The following is a 21,075-nucleotide window of genomic DNA, read 5'->3' on the forward strand; positions in this document are numbered from 1 at the left end:
ACAGAGTAACAAAAAATAAAGAATTTAATGTACAGTAAATTCTCTCCCATACAAAGGTCTAGTCTGATGTTTTGTGTACAAACTCACATCTCCAATTAACAGTATTTATTGAGGGTGACTTTGTATTGCACTAACGTCTGTTGCTATTACCTGTTGTGATAAATAAAGCCACTCATTGAAAAACTCAATTCCAAACACCACAGTTTGTGACACATGAAGTAATGAATGACTCTTGGTATGAAAACGTGGCATTTAAGCATCTACTGTGACAGTATTTCATTTGTGGACAAAAGTAGCTTTAAAGCAAGTATCTGGAAAATTTTTAGCACACAGGTTTAAAATGGTCCTGCACGTTGCAATACAGCAGCACGTGACTCAGAGTCATGACAAGGGGGTGTGATATAACAAATGAAATAAAATTTCCAAACTGTTTTTAGTTAACAATTTAACTTGTTCCAATTGCTAAAGGGGCATATTTAAAAGGTAAGTAAGTAAAAAGCCGTGTACTTTTTAAGATTAAAGAAAGTACAAAGGATGTCAATTTTTTAAGTTATCATGTTAAGAAAACATGATGGAATCAGAGCATTGAGAAAATGCTTACTAATTATTACTAATTAATTATTACTAATTATTACTAATTATTAAGATGGCTTCATCCCCAAATGGTCTAAGAGGACATTCATGGATAAGCATTTGCTTCTAGATAAATATTTTTACAAAATGTGCTCTCAAAGTCCCTACTGGAGTCCCGTCAGCTTGAGTCACGCCCTTTTCGAGTCAGACTAGCCGAGCAGAGCTCCAGGGTTGCAGAAGATGTGCACAGATCACGAAGGAATGGCTGTTCACTCCCCGAGGATTCCTGTTCAGTCCGATCACTTGATCTCCATCGAGGGGCTGCTCTGTAAACTCCCCTGTGCAGGACAGGTCACCAAGGAGTCCGGTCTGGTCAGCTTTAGCCTTCGGCCAGTTTTACCGCAAAATACGCTCTCAAATTCCTGCAGTGAAGAAGTGACGGTTAACGTACTGAATTAACTGACATGAAAACTGCTGTCTTCCAAAGTGCAAAAGGTTGAAATTAAGAGCTAATGACTTTAGAATACGCTGTTTTAAGGTGTCATTCACAAACTTGTGTCTTACCTCACAAGGGGATTTATATAATAAACAGATTTTAACATTTTTTTTTCAAATAGCAGTTACACTCTACATGTACTTTTATTTAGTTTTTCCAATACTCAGAATGTCTGGCCACATTGTATTTATTGTGGTAAAATATACATGACATGAATGTTTCAACCGTTAACAGGCCCTAGCTAATAAACCTGTAAACCCAGCGTTTGAGAGAAGGTAGAGTGTATATATTAAACGTTTCAGGCTGGGCGCGGTGGCTCATGCCTATAATCCCAGCACTTTGGGAGGCCGAGGTGGGTGGATCACCTGACGTCAGGAGTTCAGGACCAGCCTGATTAACATGGTGAAACCCCGTCTCTACTAAAAATACAAAAATTAGCTGGGCGTGGTGGCAAGCATCTTGTGACCCCAGCTACTTGGGAGGCTGAGGCAGGACAATCTCTTGAGCCTGGGAGGTGGAGGTTGCAGTGAGCTGAGATCATGCCATTGCACTCCAGCCTGGGCAACAAGAGTGAAACTCCATCTCAAAAAAAATAAATTTTTAAAAAGTTTCGACCATTAGGCCGGGTGCGGTGGCTCATGCCTGTAATCCCAGCACTTTGGGAGGCCGGGGCAGGCGGATCACCTGAGGTCGGGAGTTTGAGACCAGCCTGACCAGCATGGAGAAACCCCGTCTCTATTAAAAATACAAAATTAGCCGGGCGTGGTGGCACATGCCTGTAATCCCAGCTACTAGGGAGGCTGAGGCAGGAGAATGGCTTGAACCTGGGAGGCAGAGGTTGCGGTGAGCCGAGATTGAGCCATTGCACTCCAGCCTGGGCAACAAGAGTGAAACTCCATCTCAAAAAAATAAATTTTTAAAAAGTTTCAACAATTAACAAGTCAGGGGCATCTACCCCCACCCCAGGGCGACTGCCTTGCCCTCTGCACTGCCACACACTCAGGGTTCCAAGGCCAGCAAGGTGGAGGTGCTGCTCGCTGAGATGGCTCTGTCCTTGGGGAGACCCTGCCAGCAGGGTGGGGGTGGGCTGAGCTTGCTCCTGTCACACCACCTGTGTTTTACAAAAGGCCTCAATTATAACGGTGGGGTCAGTCTTAACCTCCCGAAGGAGACTGAGAGGAAGAGAGGGGCACAGGTGACGGCCCGATGACAGGCGCCAACCACCACGGGCAGAATGTGGAAATGGCTACGGGACAAGTCATTCCCTTTCCAACAAATGAACGAACGCTGAGGAAGAAAGGAAGGGGGAACTGTTACGGCTTAAGATATATTTAAAAACTATCAACCAAATGCGATGTTTGGATCCTGATTCAAATGAGCTGACCGTAGAGACACCTGTGGGCTCACGGGAGATTCTGCTCAGATTCGGGAAGGAGACTCAGGTGGGTAATAAGGAGTGAAGGCTTTCAGGAAGGAGACTGATACCGCGGTTGTGTTGTGAAACAGGCCTTTTCTTTCTGAAGATATATTTATGAATGAAATGATGTCTGGAATTGTTTTAAAATAATTCAGCGGGGGTGGGAGGGCGAGGGGACAGGTGAAACAAGCTGATGCCTGAAACTGAGTTAGAGGGACCTGGGAGTTCACTTTCTATTTCTGTGCAGATTTGAAAATTTCCATAAGTTGGTTTTAAAACATAGCATTCTACACCATTAAATCCAGGTTTATATAGTTTTTATTGTGGTATTAAAATATAGCACAAAATTTGCCTTTTAAGCACGTGTAAGTGTACAGTGGAGCAGCGTGAAGTCCACTCACAGTGCTGTGCAGCCGCCACCACCTTTTCATCACCCTAAACAGAAACTCCGTACCCATTAAACACTAACTCCACACCGCTCCGGCCCCCAGCCCCTGGCACGTACCAGTCCACTTTCTGTCTCTGAATCTGACGGCTCTAGGTGCCTTGTTTACGGAATCCCACAGGGTGTGCCCTGTTGTGACTGGCTTATTTCACTCAGCATAATGACCTCGGGCCATCCACGCTGTAGCCTGTGTCAGAATTTCATTCCTTTTCATGGCTGAGTAAGATTCTGTTCTGTGCTTGTAACACATTTGTTTATTCATTCATCTGCTGGAGCACACTTGAGTCATTTCCACCTTTTGGCCACTGTGAAAGGTGCTGCCATGAATATTCATAGAAAAGCATCCATTTGGGTCCCTGTTTCACCTCTTTGGGGTTTATGCTTCTCCAGTGATTCTATGTTGAACCTTCTGAGGAGCTGTCATACTGTCTTCCACAGTGGCTGCACCATTTCACACCCCCAGCGGCAAAGCACAGGGATTCTGATGTCCCCACATCCTTGCCAACACTTGCTATTTTGCTTTTGTTTTTGTTTTTGAATAGCCATCCTAGTATGTGTAAAGGAGTATCTCATTGGATCTTGATTCGTATTTCCCTAATGACTAACGGCTTGGCGCATCTTTCATGGGCTTATTGGCCATCGGTATATCTTCTCTGGAGAAATGTCTATTCAAGTTCTTTGCCCATTTTTCAGTTGTGCTGTCTTTTTTCTGGACAGGGTCTTGCTCTCTCAGGCTGGAATGCAGTGGTGCATCCACGGCTCACTGCAGGCTCAGCCTCCCGAGTAGCTGGGACTACAGGTGCACACCATCACGCCTGGCTTTTAACATTTTTTTTTGTTTTTTGTTTTTTGTTTTTGAGACCGAGTCTCACTCTGTCACCCAGGCTGGAGTGCAACAGCGTGATCTCGGCTCACTGCAACCTCCGCCTCCCTGCAACCTCTGCCTCCTGGGGTTCAAGCAATTTTCCTGCCTCAGCCTCCTGAATAGCTGGGATTACAGGCACCTGCCACCACACCCGGCTAATTTTTGTTTTTTTTAGTAGAGACAGGGTTTCACCATGTAGGCCAGGCTGGTCTCAAACTCCTGACCTCTGGTGATCCACCCGCCTCGGCCTCCCAGAGTGCTGGGATCACAGGCGGGAGCCACGGTTCCCAGTCTGTGCAGTCTTTTTGTTGCTGAGTTGTAGTAACTTTCTACTTAATTCAAGTCCAGGAGGACACAAGCGCCATGCTGCCATGGATTTAACTTCTGAACCATCTGGAGTGACTGGAACATTCCACCCATCCACTTTTAAGCAACTTTCCAACCAAGCAAGCTGCCATTTCCAACTACTGTGTGCACTCAGAATCTACACCTGCATATAAATATACTCATTTTCTTCCCAATTTTTTTTTTTTTTTTGGATATGGAGTTTCACTCTTGTCGCCCAGACTGGGGTGCAATGGCACGATCTCAGCTCACTGCAACCTTTGCCTCCTGGGTTCAACTGATTCTCCCACCTCAGCCTCCTGAGTAGCTGGGATTACAGGCATGTGCCACCACGCCCGGCTAATTTTTGTATTTTTAGTAGAGACGGGGGTCACACCGTATTGGCCAGGCTGGTCTCAAACTCCTGACCTCAGGTAATCTGCCCACCTCGGCCTCCCAAAGTGCTGGGATTACAGGCGTGAGCTACGACGCCCAGCTTCTTCCCAAATTTTAAAAGGTTTTAGGATGCAATTTAAAATGACCCCACATTTTGATAATTTCCTATATTCTGACACCTAAAGCCTACATATAAAAAACACTTGCCTATTTGGCAAGATAGAATTCACCTTTCAGGACAATTAAATGAAAGTCAGAGCCCGGGCCGGCTCCGGAGAAGTTAGACCCTCGGAGCTGGTCTCGGACTGCTGGGGCGTCACCCCTTCAGCAACCCCCGCTGACCATGGCAGTATTTCATGACGAGGTGGAAATCGAGGACTTCCAATATGACGAGGACTCGGAGACATATTTCTGTCCCTGCCCATGCGGAGATAACTTCTCCATCACCAAGGAAGAGCTGGAGAATGGGGAAGGTGTGGCAATGTGTCCAGGCTGCTCTCTCATTATAAAAGTGATTTATGACAAAGATCAGTTTGCGTGTGGAGAAACAGTGCCAGTGCCTTCAGTCAACAAAGAATGAGTTAAATGCTGAGGAAGCCTTCAGGAATCCGAACCCTGAACAGCTGGAAATGAGCCCAGATAGAAACTTCAAATGCAAAGCTCCTGGCTTCGTGGAGACACAGCCATTTGTGATTTGCTGTTCTGTAGGCGTGTTGTGGATTCTTTCCATCAACTGCTGATTTCATCTTCAGGAAGCAAGTCCATAACATGACGTATCTGGAGTTTGTGCTTAGAACCTTAAATTGGAAGCATTCTTAATTATCCATCTAAATTTAAAAGAAGATAATTAAAAAAAAAAAAAAGGAAGGAAGAAAATAATCATCCTCAGACATAACCAGGCGCTCGCGAGATCTTCTGAACTATTTTCACACAGTGATGAGGCTAGTCCCGGCGTCTGCCTTCACTACGAACAGTTGGGCAGAGGCAGGGTTGAGTTGTGGTTCCATCTGGACCCTTGCAGGGCCCGCCCACGACCCGTCTCCTGGGAGCTGGGGCAGCTGTGAAAGAGAGGAGCAGATCCCCTTAGTCCTCCTCAGCTGAGCCCAGGCCAAAGACGTGGTACTGATGTCATCGCACTCTCAATCTGCACCTCAATCCAAATGCATCTATTTGCAACAGAACATACGTGAAATCGTTGAGTTTTAAAGGAATTTTTATAACATCAAAACATTGAGATGACAACGTCCCAAAGCAGATACTCATGTTAGATTTGTGAACATGAGAAGAATAACAACAAGACGGGCGCGGTGGTGAGGGGCGCCTACGGTCCTAGCTACTCGGGAGGCTGAGGCAGGAGGAGCACCTGAGCCCAAGAGGACGAGGCTGCACTAAGCTGTGGTTGCACCGCACTCCAGCCTGGGTGACAGAATGAGGGCCCCTCGCTGGGAAAAAAAAAAAAAAAAAAAAGAGAAAGAAAAAGAAAAATAATAATACCAACAATAAAAAAAATTTTCTTAGTAAGAAAAAAGAAATAGCTCTAACTATATGTCAGGAAAATATACCAGCAAGTTATTCAGAGGAAGAAAGCGGCCGGGTGCGGTGGCTCACATCTGTAATCCCAGCACTTTGGGAGGCCGAGGTGGGTGGATCACCTGAGGTCGGGAGTTCAAGACCAGCCTCACCAACATGGAGAAACCCCATCTCTAATAAAAATACAAAATTTGCCGGGGTGGTGGCACATGCCTGTAATCCCAGCTACTCAGGAGGCTGAGGCAGGAGAATTGCTTGAACCCAGGAGGCAGACGCTGTAGTGAGCCAAGATCACGCCGTTGCACGGCAGCCTGGGCAACGAGTGAAACTTCATCTCAAAAAAAAAAAAAAAAAAAATTACAAGCTATTTAAAACTGAGAAACAATGAAAGCATTGTGTCCTAACCTGTGAAATGTTTCAAAAGCACACCAGGACAAATTTACTATAATGCATTGATTAGAAAACAACATAGACAAAATAAACTTTCAACCCAAGATACCAGAAAAAAATAAAACTTCAAGAAGGAAATAATAGAAATAAGGTTTTTGGATAATAAAGATAAGAGCAAATTATGATGGAAAAAGCACTACCACTGACCCCACATAAAAAACCAACAAAGTGAATGACTGAGCCCCAGAAAGACTCCAGCACGGCCCAGGCCAGAGGGGTACAGCAGACCAAGGAGCTCAGGTGGCCAGAGGTAAGGAGGCATAAACTCATTAGGACAAAAAGAATGGCTTTTCTTTTTCAAGATGCTTTATTTTTAAAACAGGTCACAACACAGTGTTCGGCTCATTCTGCCAAGAACAAGCTACAAACGCTTGCTCTGCAGCCGAGAGGCCCTCCAGTGGCCATGTTCAAAAACAGAATGAAAATCCGTATGTAGGCCAGGCGCGGTGGCTCACGTTGGTAATCCCAGCACTGTGGGAGGCCGCACTGTGGGAGGCCGAGGCGGGCGGATCACCTGAGGTCAGGAGTTCGAGACCAGCCTGGCCAATATGGCAAAACCCCATCTCTACTAAAAATACAAAAATTAGCTGGGCGTGGTGGCGTGACTAAACAGCATGGGAGGCCATGATCACAGGCTGCTGGGAATGGATCCAAGAGAGGATGAAGTGGCTCAGGAGGGCAGCCAAGGAGAGCAGAGAAATGGGCGGTTGCCAGTACAGGACACGAGGCCCAGGGAGTTCTCACAGAAGGATCACGGGAGAAGTCACAGCGTGTCCGCAGGAAAGGAGGAGAGAAGGGACAGGCCAGTCCAAGTCTGCAGCAGGGCCTGACACCAGACAGCACGTGAGGGACAGCGACACCGGGGCCTGATGCAGATGGCAGGGAGATGCGAAGTGGGACTCAACCACCTGCTGGTGTGAAGAAGGGAGGGACAGACACCACAAGGGAGGCCCCAGGTGTGGCTGGCACCTTCAGGGCCCCCAGCGTGCAGGGGCATCTCACAACTAAACACAACCAGCGCCCCAGACGCCATCCCGACTGGGGAAAAAGTTGCAGTGGGTACTATTGAGACAGCAGGCAAAATGTGAATAACAGTCTTGCACCAATGTTAAATGTCCTGATTTTCATCGTTGTGGATATTAAAAAGTCAACACGGGGGCCGGGCACAGTGGCTCAAGCCTGTAATGCCAGCACTTTCGGAGGCCGAGGCGGGCGGATCACCTGAGGTCAGATCGAGACCAGCCTGGCCAACATGGCGAAACACTGTCTCTACTAAAAATACAAAAATTAGCCGGGCGTGGTGGCACGCGTTTGTAATCCCAGCTACTCGGGAGGCTGAGGCAGGAGAATCGCTTGAACCCAGGAGGCGGAGGTTGCAGTCAGCCGGGATCACGCCATTGCACTCCAGACTGGGTGACAAGAGCGAGACTCCGTCTCAAACAAAAAAAGTAAACACTGGGCCGGGTGTGGTGGCTCAGGCCTGTAATCCCAGCACTTTGGGAGGCTGAGACAGGCGGATCACGAGGTCAGGAGTTCAAAATCAGCCTGGCCAACATGGTGAAACCCTGTCTCTATTAAATACAAAAATTAGCTGGGTGTGGTGGCTCAATGGTAATCCCAGCACTTTGGGAGGCTGAGGTAGGCAGGATCACTTGAGGTCAAGAGTTTGAGACCAGCCTGGCCAACATGGTGAAACCTGGTCTCTACTAAAAATACAAAAATTAGCTGGGCATGGTGGGCCATGCCTGTAGTCCTAGCTACTCAAGAGGCTGAAGCAGAATTGCCTGAACCTGGGAGGCAGAGGTTGCAGTGAGCTAAGATGACACCACCACACTTCAGCCTGGGCAAGAGAGCGAGACGCCATCTCAAAAAAAAAACACGGAAGTATTTAAGTATAAAGAAGCATGGTGTCTGCAGCTTACTATCAAATGGATCCCAAAGATACCTGGAGAGAAACTGGGACCAGCAGGGAGAATGGAGCAAACCCAGACAGGCCTACAAAGAGCTCTTTGTACTGTTCTTGCAATTTTTCTGTAAGTTTGAAATTACACCAAAATTTAAAATTACCAAAAGTAAATAGAGCCATCTAAACCCAGAATGTGGGGCATTCTCTAGACAACCGGCCTGATCTCTTCAAAGCCTCAATGCCATAGTTAATAACTGTAGGGGGGATTCTTGTAGCTCAAAGAGCTTGAAAACTGTCATCAAATGCAGTGCATAATCCATGGCTGGGTGCTGGACTGTGGAAAAAAACAGCTATGAAAGTCATTTTTAGAACATTTTGGCTGGGTGTGGTGGTTCATGCCTGTAATCCCAGCACTTTGGGAGGCCAGCCTGGGCAACATAGCAAGACCCTATTGCTACAAAAATTAAAAAACTAGTCAGGCATGGTGGCTCATGCTTGTAATCCCAGCACTTTGGAAGGCTGAGGCAGGAGGATCACCTGAGCCCAGAAGTATGAGACCAGCCTGTGAAACATGGCAAAACCCCATCCCTACAAAAATAAAATTAGCTGGGCATGATGGCACACACCTGTAGTCCTAGCTACTTAGGAGGCTGAGGCAGGAGGATTGCTTGAGGCCAGGAGGCAGAGGCTGCAGTGAGCCATAATCATGTTACTGCACTCCAGCCTGGGAGACAGCAAGACCCTGTCTCAAAAAAATAAAACAAAACAAAATAAACATTAAAATAAAAAAATTAGGCAGGTATAGTGGCAATAAAAGAACATTTTGGGCAAATCTGAATAGTCTGTGCATTAGAGGATATGAAAAAGACTTATTATCTTGGGGAGGCGTGATCATGGCACTGGGATTCTGTGGAAGGCCTGTCTTGGAGATTTATGTAGAAATATTTAGAGATGAAGGTTCGTGTCTATAATTGTCTTTGAAATTGTGCGTGTGTACAAAGTAAATACGGTAAATGTTCATTGCTGAGACTGAAGCATGGGTGTACAGGTGTTCACTGTAATTCCTATGTTCACTAGAAAACGAACAGAAGTGAATCACTGATGGCTGATGCCGCCCTGCCCTCACCCCATACTTGTCTATCCCCTGCCTCCCGATGTCCCCACCTGACGCCCCCAGAATGCCGAGATCCTGCTTCTCTGAGTCTTCCCTCTCAGTAAACAGCCCCATCCACCCATCCACCGAGGCCAAACCCTGACGCCTTTTTCCCATCACACCCCCCAACTGGTACTGCCACAAACACAAGAAGCCTCGTGCCTTTCCTCCTCCCCAGCGCCGCCCCCTGGCAGCCATCGCCCGGCAAGCCACATCTTCCAGCTACTGCAGACTCCTGGTTTCCACTCTCACCCCAGCCCAGCTCCTACTCCCTAGCATCCGGTGTCCCCCAGCAGCAGGGTGATATGGGTCATGTCACTCACTGCCCAAAGACTGCCGAGGCCCCCAACCCTCAGGACTAGCAGTCCACCAGGCCCCAGCCTGCCCCGGGGCCCTGCCCAGCAACACTGGCTGGCAGGCAGGCACTCCTCAGACCCTGCGGCCCGCAGGTCCTGGCTGCCAGCTCCCTGTCATCATTGGGCCTTGGTTGGGCACCTCCCTCGACCACCCAACATCACCCAATCCAAAGCAGCCCCCGAGTCCGGCTGGCTCGCAGCAGCACCCTCCACCCGCAAGGGCCTGCTCCCGCTGTCTTCACGTTTACTCGTCCCCTGCCTCTGCCTCCCTCCATGCCAGACATGCCTCTATCTTGCGCAGGGTACCCCAGCACCTTCAGCAGTGCCTGGTCACACTGGAAAAGACCTGCTGAGTGAAATGTGTACCAAAATAATGTAGAGAAATCACTTAAAACTCTCATGTATTACGTCTTTAAGGACAAAAATATGCATCCAAGTAAAAGGGGGCAGTCACTAAAGAAACAATTAAGAACCCATGTGTTTCGGCTTTTTATGTTCTAATTCCCCGAAAAAATTGTGAACTGACTTGACCTCAGCCTGTTTCTTGGTGGGTCTAATAATGTGACCCAGAAGTAATCAGATTCAATGTAATTACATTTCAGAAATATTCAGCAAACATAATGTATGTAAAGTATCATATCCATAAACATTTGGTCTACTTAATCTTTGACTATACATACAATTAACATTTTTTAATTTCAAAAATTATAAATGCCTTCGTCTTGAGTAAATCAGATCAATAATGATTTACTAATAGATACACAAAGCCAAAACATTAAAGCATTTTTTAAAACACAAAAGCTTTATTTTATCAAAACAAATCAACAGTCTACCTCTAACAATAATCTTCAAGAGTAACTGCATTGTAAATAACCATAAACGATCCGATCAGAATACATTCAACATAGCATCGCTATAGAATGCAATTAAATGTATAATGTAAATAAACAACTTAAATTATGCAACTCGCAAGATGTAAATGTCATGTGGACACAGAAAAGGAACAGAGACAAGACAAACTATTGCCTGGCGCTGAAGAGACGAGCCCTCACTCAACACAGCCCAGCTGCGGGGACCTCTCTCTAGCCCCACCATGACGTAGACACAGGAGCCCTTCTTTTGAGATGGAGTCTCGCTCTGTCACCCAGGCTGCAGTGCAGGGGTGCTATCTTGGCTCACTGCAACCTCCGCCTCCCGGGTTCAACAATTCTCCTGCCTCAACCTCCTGAGTAGCTGGGACTACAGGCGCCACCACGCCTGGCTAATTTTTGTATTTTGAATAGAGACGGGGTCTCATCATGTTGGCCAAGCTGGTCTCGAACTCCTGGCCTCAAATGATCCACCCGCCTCGGCCTCCCAGAGTGCTGGGATCACAGGCATGAGTCACTGCGCCAGGCCTGGGAGCCCTTCTTGGAAGAGGTCCTTGTTTGTTGCAGCAACCTTAGCTTGTTCTCTAGTCAGACTCCTGCCTGGGTCAACAGCAGCAATTCCCCAACAGCTTGGACCAGGTACAAAGTCAGGACCCTGTGGATCTATTTCACTAAGGTCTGCTCACTCCTAGAGGGCCAAAGAGCCACTGACCCTGGCCACTGCAACGCTGAGGACGGGACCTGGAACTTGGGTCCCCCAAAGGCAGGGCCCAGGACCCTGGAACTCGGGTCCCCCGAAGGCAGGGCCCAGAACCCTGGAACTGGGGTCCCCCCAAGGCAGGGCCCAGAACCAGCCCTGTGACTGACACCTTCTTCCTTTTAGGCCACTGAGGGGCTGACTGAACTCCCGCATTCAAATCACACATCTAGTTCCAGCCAACCACGATGGCTTGCTGCAGGCCACTGCCACGACCACACAGACAGGATCACAGCAGGCTGGCTGTCCTGAGGGACTGCATATGCTGGCGCTAACACGCCGGCTCCTCCCTAGTCACCCGGTCCACAGAAGTATATTCACCCGGTCCACAGAAGTATATTCACCCGGTCCACAGAAGTACAGTCACCCGGTCCACAGAAGTATAGTCACCCGGTCCACAGAAGTATATTCACCTGGTCCACAGAAGCATAGTCACCTGGTCCGCAGAAGTATATTCACCCATTCCACAGAAGCACAGTCACCCAGTCTGCAGAAGTATATTCACCGAGTCCACAAAGGTATAGTCACCCAGTCCATGGAAGTATAGTCACCCAGTCTGCAGAAGTACATTCACCCAGTCAGCAGAAGTATATTCACCCAGTCCGCAGAAGTATAGTCACCTAGTCCGCAGGAGCATGGTCACCCGGTCGGCTGAAGTACATTCACCCAGTCCGCAGAAGTATAGTCACCCGGTCCACAGAAGTATATTCACCCGGTCCACAGAAGTACATTCACCCGGTCCACAGAAGTACATTCACCCGGTCCACAGAAGTACATTCACCCGGTCCACAGAAGTACAGTCACCCGGTCCACAGAAGCATAGTCACCTGGTCCGCAGAAGTATATTCACCCATTCCACAGAAGCACAGTCACCTGATCCGCAGAAGTATATTCACCCAGTCCACAGAAGTATAGTCACCCAGTCCACAGCAGTATATTTCTTATTAACCTGCTGGGCATATTTGAAGTCCAGATCAGACTATTTGACACTTATCTGCATTTTTGTTTCTCTTTCTTTTTTGGGGTGGGTGGGGGTGGGGCAGGGTCTTGCCCTGTTGCCCAGGCTGGAGTGCAGTGGTATGATCTCAGCTCACTGCAGCCTCGACCTCCCTGGCTCAATTGATCCTCCCTCCCAGCCCCCGCCCCGAGCAGCTGGGACTACAGGCATACGCCACCACACCAGGCTAATTTTTGTATTTTTTAGTAGAGATGGGGTCTTGCCATGTTGCCCAGGCTGGTCTCAAACTCCTGGGCTCAAGAGATCCTCCCACTTCAGCCTCCCAAAGTGCTGGGATTACAGACGTGAACCACTGTGGCTGGCCGGTTTTTGTTTTTCTATTCTTGCTTTTATCCCTTTCACAAGTTTTTCTGAGGGCAAAAATCATGTCCTACACACCCGTCAGTCCCAGTGCAATATACCGTACACAGCAGGTGCCCAATTTGCTATCTGACAATTGCCTCTTCACAGTTATTTACACACTGAGTGTAACACATGCAGGCTGTGACTATTACTTTAATAAATGACAAGTTATATCATTAAAGAGCAGAGCTTTGCTCATACTGGACTTAGTATTTGATGTTAGATTCCAGGAAACAAAGGATAGTTTGAGTTATCCTTAGGAAAAAGGAGGGACATTGTTAAGTAAAATTTGTAAAATTCTGAAAATCTACCTGGCCTACCACTAACCTTTTTAAGAGAATCTCCATGTCTTTCCTGGATGTATTTCAGGAATGCTGTGGTCCACTGCAGAGTTGTGGCCTTGTCAGTCTCGGCATTGCAGAACGGCACTAAGAGATTCAACTCATCACAGCAAATGCGGATTCTGCGCCTACAGTCAAAACCCAAAGTCATCACCGAGAGAGACCAGAGCAAAACAAACATGTAAAAGGAAGCGTCTCCTGTAGTACTTGAGGGAACCAGAGCTCGTGCAGCCTGGCCACTGAGTGCCACGGAAGCGCCTGTCACCACAGGAAGCCCCACGGCTTTGCCACGGCCTTGTCTACAGAGGCAGCCACTGCCTTCCGGAGGCCAGAGCATCCTCGGGTGCCCTTGGCGGCCCCATGACCCACACGCTCCCTGGAGCTTTCCCTCTTTACTTCTCACGGGCCAGGTTCAAGTCTCTAGATTAGGGATGGCTCCAAAGCCCCTGAAACTGGAAGCAACATTTTGTGTCTGACACCTTCTTCCATTTGGACCACTGAGGGGTCCAAATTGGGCAGATAACTCTGTCATTCAAGACTGATATTACTTGCCCTTCACAGGCTAAATACCCTACCAGGAACTCGTGCACAGCTTTCTCCAAGGGGCCCTGATTCAGAAAGGATCACGGCCCAACACTCTGTTAATATTCTGAAACTTGGTCTTTGTAGAGATAAACAATTGGAGTCTTGTTATTAGACTATTTTTTAAACTTTTACATATTACATTCAGTAACATGCAAAGTCCTAAACAAGCAGATACTGAGCAACTTATTCAATATGGCCCTTGTTACTCATCTTCACACCCGTGTATTTAGAACTTTAATTAGAGACTTTGCCAGTAAAACAGCAGCTGGCATTTACTAGGTGCTTTTGGACTTCTAGACATTGAGCCAAACACTCTTTACACATCAGCTCATTGAACTCTAACCACAAGTCTACACAGTAGAGCTAGAAGTCCAACTTTCAAACTGTCAACGTACGGTGTAAGGCTTTCCACATAGCAGGTACTCAATAAATGTCTATTAAATAAATGTCGGAGCAAAATGCCCTTCATAATTCACAGTAGGGTGAGGAAGGCCCTCAGTTAGTCCACGTGTATAAAAGTATCATAAAAAGATATTAGCTAGCTTTTTTATTTTCTTTCTTTGGGGGATGGGTCTCACTCTGTGGCCCAGGCTGGAGTGCAGTGGTGTGATCACAGCTAACTACAGCGCTGACCTCCCAGGCTCAAGTGATCCTCCCACACCTCAGCCTCCCAAGTGGCTGGGGCGACAGGTGTGCACCACCACCACTACTAGTATTGTTGGTTTTTCTTTAGAGACAGGGACTTGCTATGTTGCCCAGGCTGGTTTCAAACTCCTGGGCTCAAGCAATCCTCCCACCTCGGCCCAGTCATGAGCCACTGAACCCTGCCCCAGCAAGTTTGAATAGATCCCTTTAAAAGAAATTGCCATGCCAGGCGCGGTGGCTCAAGCCTGTAATCCCAGTACTTTGGGAGGCCGAGGCAGGTGGATCACCTGAGGTGAGGAGTTCGAGACCAGCCTGACCAACATGGAGAAACCCCTTCTCTACTAAAAATACAAAATTAGCTGGGCGTGGTGACGCATGCCTGTAATCCCAGCTACTCAGGAGGCTGAGGCAGGAGAATCGCTTGAACCTGGGAGGCGAAGGTTGCGGTGAACCGAGATCGTGCCATTGCACTCCAGCCTGGGCAACAAGAGTAAATCTCCATCTCACCAAATAAAAATAAATAAATAAATAAATTGCCTTAGCTCAACATTCAACCTTGGAGCTTCAAACCTGAGTATTTGTCTCACTCACTGTTATTTATTTCCTGAACTTAAAGCAGAAACTGGTACACAGTACCAGTACTCGATGCATTATGTAGTTAATTAATTATAGATTAGGGAAATATTGTATGAAAACCCAATTATAGGCCGGGTGTGGTGGCTCATGCCTGTAATCCCAGCACTTTAGGAGGCCGAGGTGGGCGGATCACAAGGTCAGGAGTTCGAGACCAACCTGGCCAATATGGTGAAACCCCATCTCTACTAAAAAGTACAAGAATCAGCTGGGCGTAGTGGCGGGTACCTGTAATCCCAGCTACTGGGGAGGCTGAGGCAGAAGACTCGCTTGAACCTGGGAGGCGGAGGTTGCAGTGAGCCGAGATCATGCCACTGCACTATTCCAGCCTGGGTGACAAAGCAAGACTCCGTCTCAAAAAGAAAAAAAAGAAAAGAAAAAGAAAAAGAAAAGAAAACCCAATTATAATAGAAAAAAATTAACCACTCTTAATTCTACAAAGAAGGATACCACAAATAAAATCTACAGACAAAACCACTTAAATAACAATTTTAACCTCTTCCTTCGCAGCAATCTTAAAAGAACCAGGCAATAGCCAGGAGCGGTGGCTCACACCTGTAATCCCAGCACTTTGGGAGGCCGAGGCGGGCAGATCACGAGGTCAGGAGATCAAGACCATCCTGGCTAACATGCTGAAACCCCGTCTCTACTAAAAAATACAAAAAAATTAGCCAGGTGTGGTGGCAGGCGCCTGTAGTCCCAGCTACTCAGGAGGCTGAGGCAGGCAGGAGAACGGCGTGAACCCGGGAGGCGGAGCTTCCAGTGAGCCGAGATCGCGCCACTGCACTCCAGCCTGGGCGACAGAGCAAGACTCCGTCTCAAAAAAAAAAAAAAAAAAAAAAAAGAACCAGGCAAAACTTGCTGAACTCAAGCTGGCTGGTAAGCAGCAGTTACTGTAACAGCCTGACCACTCTCCTCAGAAAGGCCTGCAGTCAGGGCTGGCCCTTAGTGGAGTCTGCAAACCTAGATTCAGGGAGTTAAGAGTGCCCCCAGAACCTACACTGTGCAAACAATATGGCTGACACTGAACACCTGCTTTCCTTCTGGGAGACTGGACTGTGGTTGCATGCATGGGGGCAGTGCCTACGTGACACGCCCCTGGTCTCTAGCGAGCTTTCCTGGTTGGCAACACCTCACCCACGTTTTCAGACCACATGGCTGGGGCATGAGGGGCGTCCTGCCTGACTCCACAGGGCGTGCTCCTAGAAGCTTGCGCCTCAGCTCCTGCCTTCTCCCCACGCGCCTTTGCTGATCGCACCTGGCATCCTTTCTCCATAGTAAGTCACAGCCTGAGAGTGACTGCATGCGGAGTCCCGGGAGTCCTCCTAGTGAGCCAGCGAGCCTGGGCATAGTCTGGGGGATCCTTGATCCATCTGGGAAAGCTAACGATGCTCCTACCTGCTTTATTCCCTCTGAACGCAGAAACGGCTAAGGATCACTCATCTGTGATAACCATGTATGACTAAGGTAATCATATATGAGTCAGCCTGACAAGCAGTCACACGTATTACCTTCTATCTCTTTCCATTCGGTTATGCCTCTCCCTACGCTGAGACCTTCCTCCCTGGGGCCCACTCTGGGCCTGCTCCCCCAGGTTTGCCTGTGAGGACTCCGAGGACTGCCAAGCGCCTTGTGTGGCGGTGGCACCTTCGCCCACATTCTGAATCTCTCCAAGGGCTCTTCGCTCTACATTTGTGTCCAACTGACGCATTCTACTCCGATTCCTCTTCAGTGCTTGTTTGCATAGCGCTGCTTCTTTGCGAAAGAAGAAAAAAGTGGTTTTTAATTTTGTATTCTTATCTCAATTAATGCTGAATACAGTTTTGGCCTTTTCAATCCAAGATATAAACATTATTGGGTAAGCAGCACAGAGAACCGAACCACAAAGAGATGTACTAATGCAGTTTTTCAGCATCAGCAGGGACCATGAAGCCCAAGCCTATTTTATACAATGAAACTGAACAAGAATCAATCATCACACTAAATTCGTCTTCCAAGTGCTATGCAACCAATGTGACCTCACCCAAAGCCCCTCTTTTTAATCAACAGGTGTTATCTATGAATACAGAAAACAAGAAGTTTACTTTTTCTAAAGGTCAGAATGGAAAAAACAACAACAACAACAACAAACCACCTGGACATATTTCCTCCCAAAAATATTTTCTTTATATACAATTATTCTAAGAACAAGTAAAAAAAACAATTATTCTAATATGACAGTATTTTTACTGCAATGCTCAGAACAAAACTGCAGCAGCGTGTGTGTGTGCCCTCGCTGCAGAAGTGGCTCTCCTCCCCAAAGCAGGAAGAAGTAGCGTCCGAGCTCTGCTGCTGCATGACAGGCTATGCCACGTGTGCGTCAGTGGAACTGTATCCATCAAAGGACCACAGGCACGTGACTGGCAGGCGTGCTCATGTGCACGCGTATGCCACACAAAGCACCCATTTCAGAAGGATGATGAAGCTTTCAGCAGGAGAGAGAGGAATTCGGTCGTTTTGGTGATATTTTATTCCTTAACCTGAGTAGTCGGCACAGAGGCTGCTTTAATACTCATCTTTGTATCTTACAAATGTGAACAAATACTTTGGCATAAAATTTTATAGGGAGGAAAAGGAAGGACTGACATGGGAGAAGGTGGTAGCTCTTCATCCCCATCCTGTCTTCACCAACTCTTGGAAAGCTGAGTGTAAGGAGTGTTCTTTTTATCGGGTCACTTGACAAATCAGTTTCCCAGGGAGGAAGGGACTATGCAGGTGTTTCCCAGGGAGGAAGGGGCTATGCAGGTTAGCGCAGCAGTGCCTTCAGCAGTGACTTTATTTCCAAACTTTCAGAATCACCTTACAGCCTCTCCCTGGCAGCCCAGGGTCCTCCTATTAGCAGCCACCTATCCAAAGGCTTTCGGCAGATGTTAGATGACTGCCTCACTCATCGAGTATAAAATAAGGAAAATAAAAAACTATAAAGTACTTTCAGTAACTTGAAAATAACTGAAAATTTATGTAAGTCTATCACTTTACTGTTAAGAAAAAGCCCTCAAACGCAACGTTCTCACACCAAGATTAATTATGTTTGAGAATCAGAATAATGTTTAAAGCGAGAAGATAGGGAAGCGGGTGGACAGACCCCTGAGATACACAGACACCTCCAAGACTGTTTCACATGTGTACAAACCATCTGTCTCCCCTGCCCCCCAAGGCCAAAATGCCATCAGCCACAGGGCTCAGTCAGAAGAAAGCTCCCACTACCTGCTGCTTCATCGCTTACCTCCCACTTTAATCCAAACTTGCTCAGGCAAAACTTTGTTTCTACTACCTAACGTCTGTTTAGTGGATTCAATTTCTTGCTGATAACAGAAAGAAAATGCTCTAGGCAATCCAATATCCTGGTGCTTGGCAGCTTCAAGTATAGAACATGAGTTACTAGAACTCTGGAAAAAAATGAAGCAACAGGAATTTTATCAATATGTGGCTTACTCTCCTCTTTACTGCACAAATGAAATGCACTTAACAAACATCAAAACTACTAACACGTAATTTGAAGAACTTTAGTTGCACTGAAGATTTTAAAATATTCGCATACCACATAAACACTCAACTTTCACAGGTTTTTTTTTTTTTTTGAGACAGGCTCTCACTCTGTCGCCCAGACTGGAGTGCAGGGGCGCGATGTCAGCCCACCACAACCTCCACCTCCCAGGCTCAAGCGATTCTCCCGCCTCAGCCTCCTGAGCAGCTGGGATTACAGGTGTCCGCCACTACCACCTGGTTAATTTTCGTACGGGGTTTCACCATGTTGGCCAGGCTAGTCTTGAACTCCTGAACTCAAATGACCCACCCACCTCGGCCTCCCAAAGTGCTGGGATTACAGGTGTCGGCCTTGGCGCCCGGCTTAAAAGGTTATTAAGCTCACTGAAGGGGAAAAAAAGTACTTGGGACCTAACCAAAATAAGTTAAAATTTACCCATTTAATACAAAAGAGCAAAGCTTCACAAATCATGTTCCCTACCTGTGTCTGTGAAAGATTAGAATTTCCACTAGTAGAGCAAGCATTTGTAGTAAACAGTGGGTATGTAAATTGCAAAGCAGTAGTTGTAGCCGCAGTTTTATTTTTCACTAATGCTGTACATTTGTTTTGTTGCTGATGAAGAGGAACATTCATTAGTTCAGATGGATGTCGAATGAGAGTTACCAAACTGCCAAGACAAAAGAAAGCCCAGAAGTGTCAGCAATACGTGGCAGACAAGCATCCACCATCCCACTCCCATGGCTCTGGCTAGTTTTTCCAGACAGCAACCCAACTCTGATCCTGGAAATCTCCACACAACAATTAGCAACCATCGCTGCTGTGGAAGTCCTCCTCTTCCTATGGAGGAAAGCAAAACTGCGCCACCTCCCTGCTCTCATCACATCCTGACACCAATCTCACTTTTGCCATCCTCCAGTCTGACCACGATGGGCAACTACAGGCTGGGATGAGCAGAAAACTGCGGACGCAGCCCCTTCCACAGCCATCCCTGAGGGTCGCCAAGGGGGCGGCTGCAGGCTGGAGCCTCATTTTAGAGCTCAAAGCCTGCAAACCCCCGTCGGGCCTTCCTAGGCTTCCCTGACATCCAAGAGTGCCACCCGGAGCACATGGTTCCCAGGAATTCTGCGCGCTCGGCCCGACTCCAGGCGGGGCCACTGAGGGAGGGGGTGTTTAGTTTCTGGAAGTACCTGCTCCCCGGGGCCCGCACAGCGCACACAGCCTTTCGGGGCGGCCCCAGACCCGGTGAGGTCCGCGCCCTGTGCCGCCGGGAGGGCAGGCTGGGGGCGTGCACAGCGAGGGCCCCCTTTGCCTCCGCCCCGGCCCCGGCCCCGGCCTCGGCCTCCACCCGGGCCCGCCAGCCCCCGGCCGCCGGGCACGCACTTGTTGAGCGCCCCGCCCGGCTCGGGGGGCTCGGGGCCGCGCGGCGCGGGCGGCGGCTCGGCGGGGATGCTGTTGAAGCGGTCCTCCAGGCGGACGCGCACGGCCGGCTTGGCCCGGGCCTCGGACGCGCCCTCGGGTCCAGCCGCAGCCGCAGGCGCGCCCGCGCCCTCCTTGGCGGCGCCGTCGGCCCGGGCCCTCGCTCCGTCCCCGCCGCCCGACGTCTTCTCCGCCGCGCCCGCCTCGCTTAGCAGCATCATGCGCAGCTCCTGGAAGTCGATGTGGCCCAGGCAGGGCGCGTCGGCCGCCAGCGCGGACGGGCACAGCACGGGGTACACGGGCGCCGCGCCCCCCTGACCGCCCGCCGCGAAGCCGCCCGCGCCTGCGCCCGGGCCCGCCGCCGCCAGCAGCGCCGAGTTGAGGCGCGTCTCGAGCTCGCCGTCAGCCGCCGCCTCCATGTGCGAGCAGAGGATGTGCTGCAGCTGCGTGTACTCCACCTCCGTCATCTCCACCAGGCTCAGGTCGGTGGTCGTGAAGCTCAGCCCCGGCTCGCCCAGCGCCGCGTCCCCGCCGCCCGCGCCCTCGACGGCCGCCTCGCCGCCTGCCGCGCCTGCCTCCGGCGGCGGCTCCCGCGGTCCGGGGCCCGACATGGCGGCGCGGCGCGGCCCAACGGCGGCGAGGGCGACGCGGGCGGCGGGAGGCGGGAGACGGGAGGCGACCCCCGGCCCGAGCACTACTCTGCGCCGGCCACAGCCGGCGCGCCGTTGGGGGAGGGAAAACCGCTGAGTGCCGCGCACAGCGCCTGCGCCGCCCCGCCCCGCAACGGCAACCCCACCCCTGCGCCAGCCCCGCCCCCTCCGTTACCCGCCGCCGCCGGCCCCGTCCCCGCCCAACCGCCCGCACGCCCGACCCCGCCCCACGTCGGCGGATGCTTGCGCGGAGGGCCCGCCCCCACGGCCCAGCCACGCCCCCACGGCTAGGCCACGCCCCCAGCTCCAGGCCACGCCCGGTTCCCAGCCACGCCCCTGCTGCCCGGCCACTCCCCGCTGAGGCCCGGCGAGGGCGGCTGCG

General features: G+C 49.4%; 1 protein-coding gene and 1 pseudogene across 10 annotated transcripts; one reads left to right on the forward strand and one right to left on the reverse strand.

Moving 5' to 3' along the window:
* Nucleotides 1-6: 6 nt before the first annotated feature.
* TCFL5 (transcription factor like 5) lies at nucleotides 7-20,814 on the reverse strand. Of its 10 annotated transcripts, none has more exons than XM_055104704.2 (6): nucleotides 20,008-20,805; nucleotides 19,108-19,294; nucleotides 18,367-18,529; nucleotides 16,613-16,853; nucleotides 13,225-13,366; nucleotides 7-995 (listed from the first exon to the last, which is right to left on the reverse strand). In XM_055104704.2, exons 1-6 carry the CDS (start codon nucleotides 20,652-20,654, stop codon nucleotides 873-875), a joined length of 1,503 nt encoding a protein of 500 aa, XP_054960679.1. In that variant the 5' UTR covers nucleotides 20,655-20,805; the 3' UTR covers nucleotides 7-872. The 10 variants fall into 10 exon arrangements, with proteins under 10 accessions (XP_054960679.1, XP_034803651.1, XP_063457208.1 ...); XM_034947760.4 differs by having other exon boundaries at nucleotides 16,613-16,856; nucleotides 20,008-20,803; XM_034947756.3 differs by lacking the exon at nucleotides 7-995 and adding an exon at nucleotides 2,787-5,313 and having other exon boundaries at nucleotides 20,008-20,814.
* Nucleotides 4,860-5,096, forward strand: LOC100993068 (Putative DPH3 homolog B; annotated as a pseudogene).
* Nucleotides 20,815-21,075: the final 261 nt, after the last annotated feature.

Source organism: Pan paniscus, chromosome 21 (genome assembly GCF_029289425.2).
Source record: "Pan paniscus chromosome 21, NHGRI_mPanPan1-v2.0_pri, whole genome shotgun sequence".
NCBI lineage: Eukaryota > Metazoa > Chordata > Mammalia > Primates > Hominidae > Pan > Pan paniscus.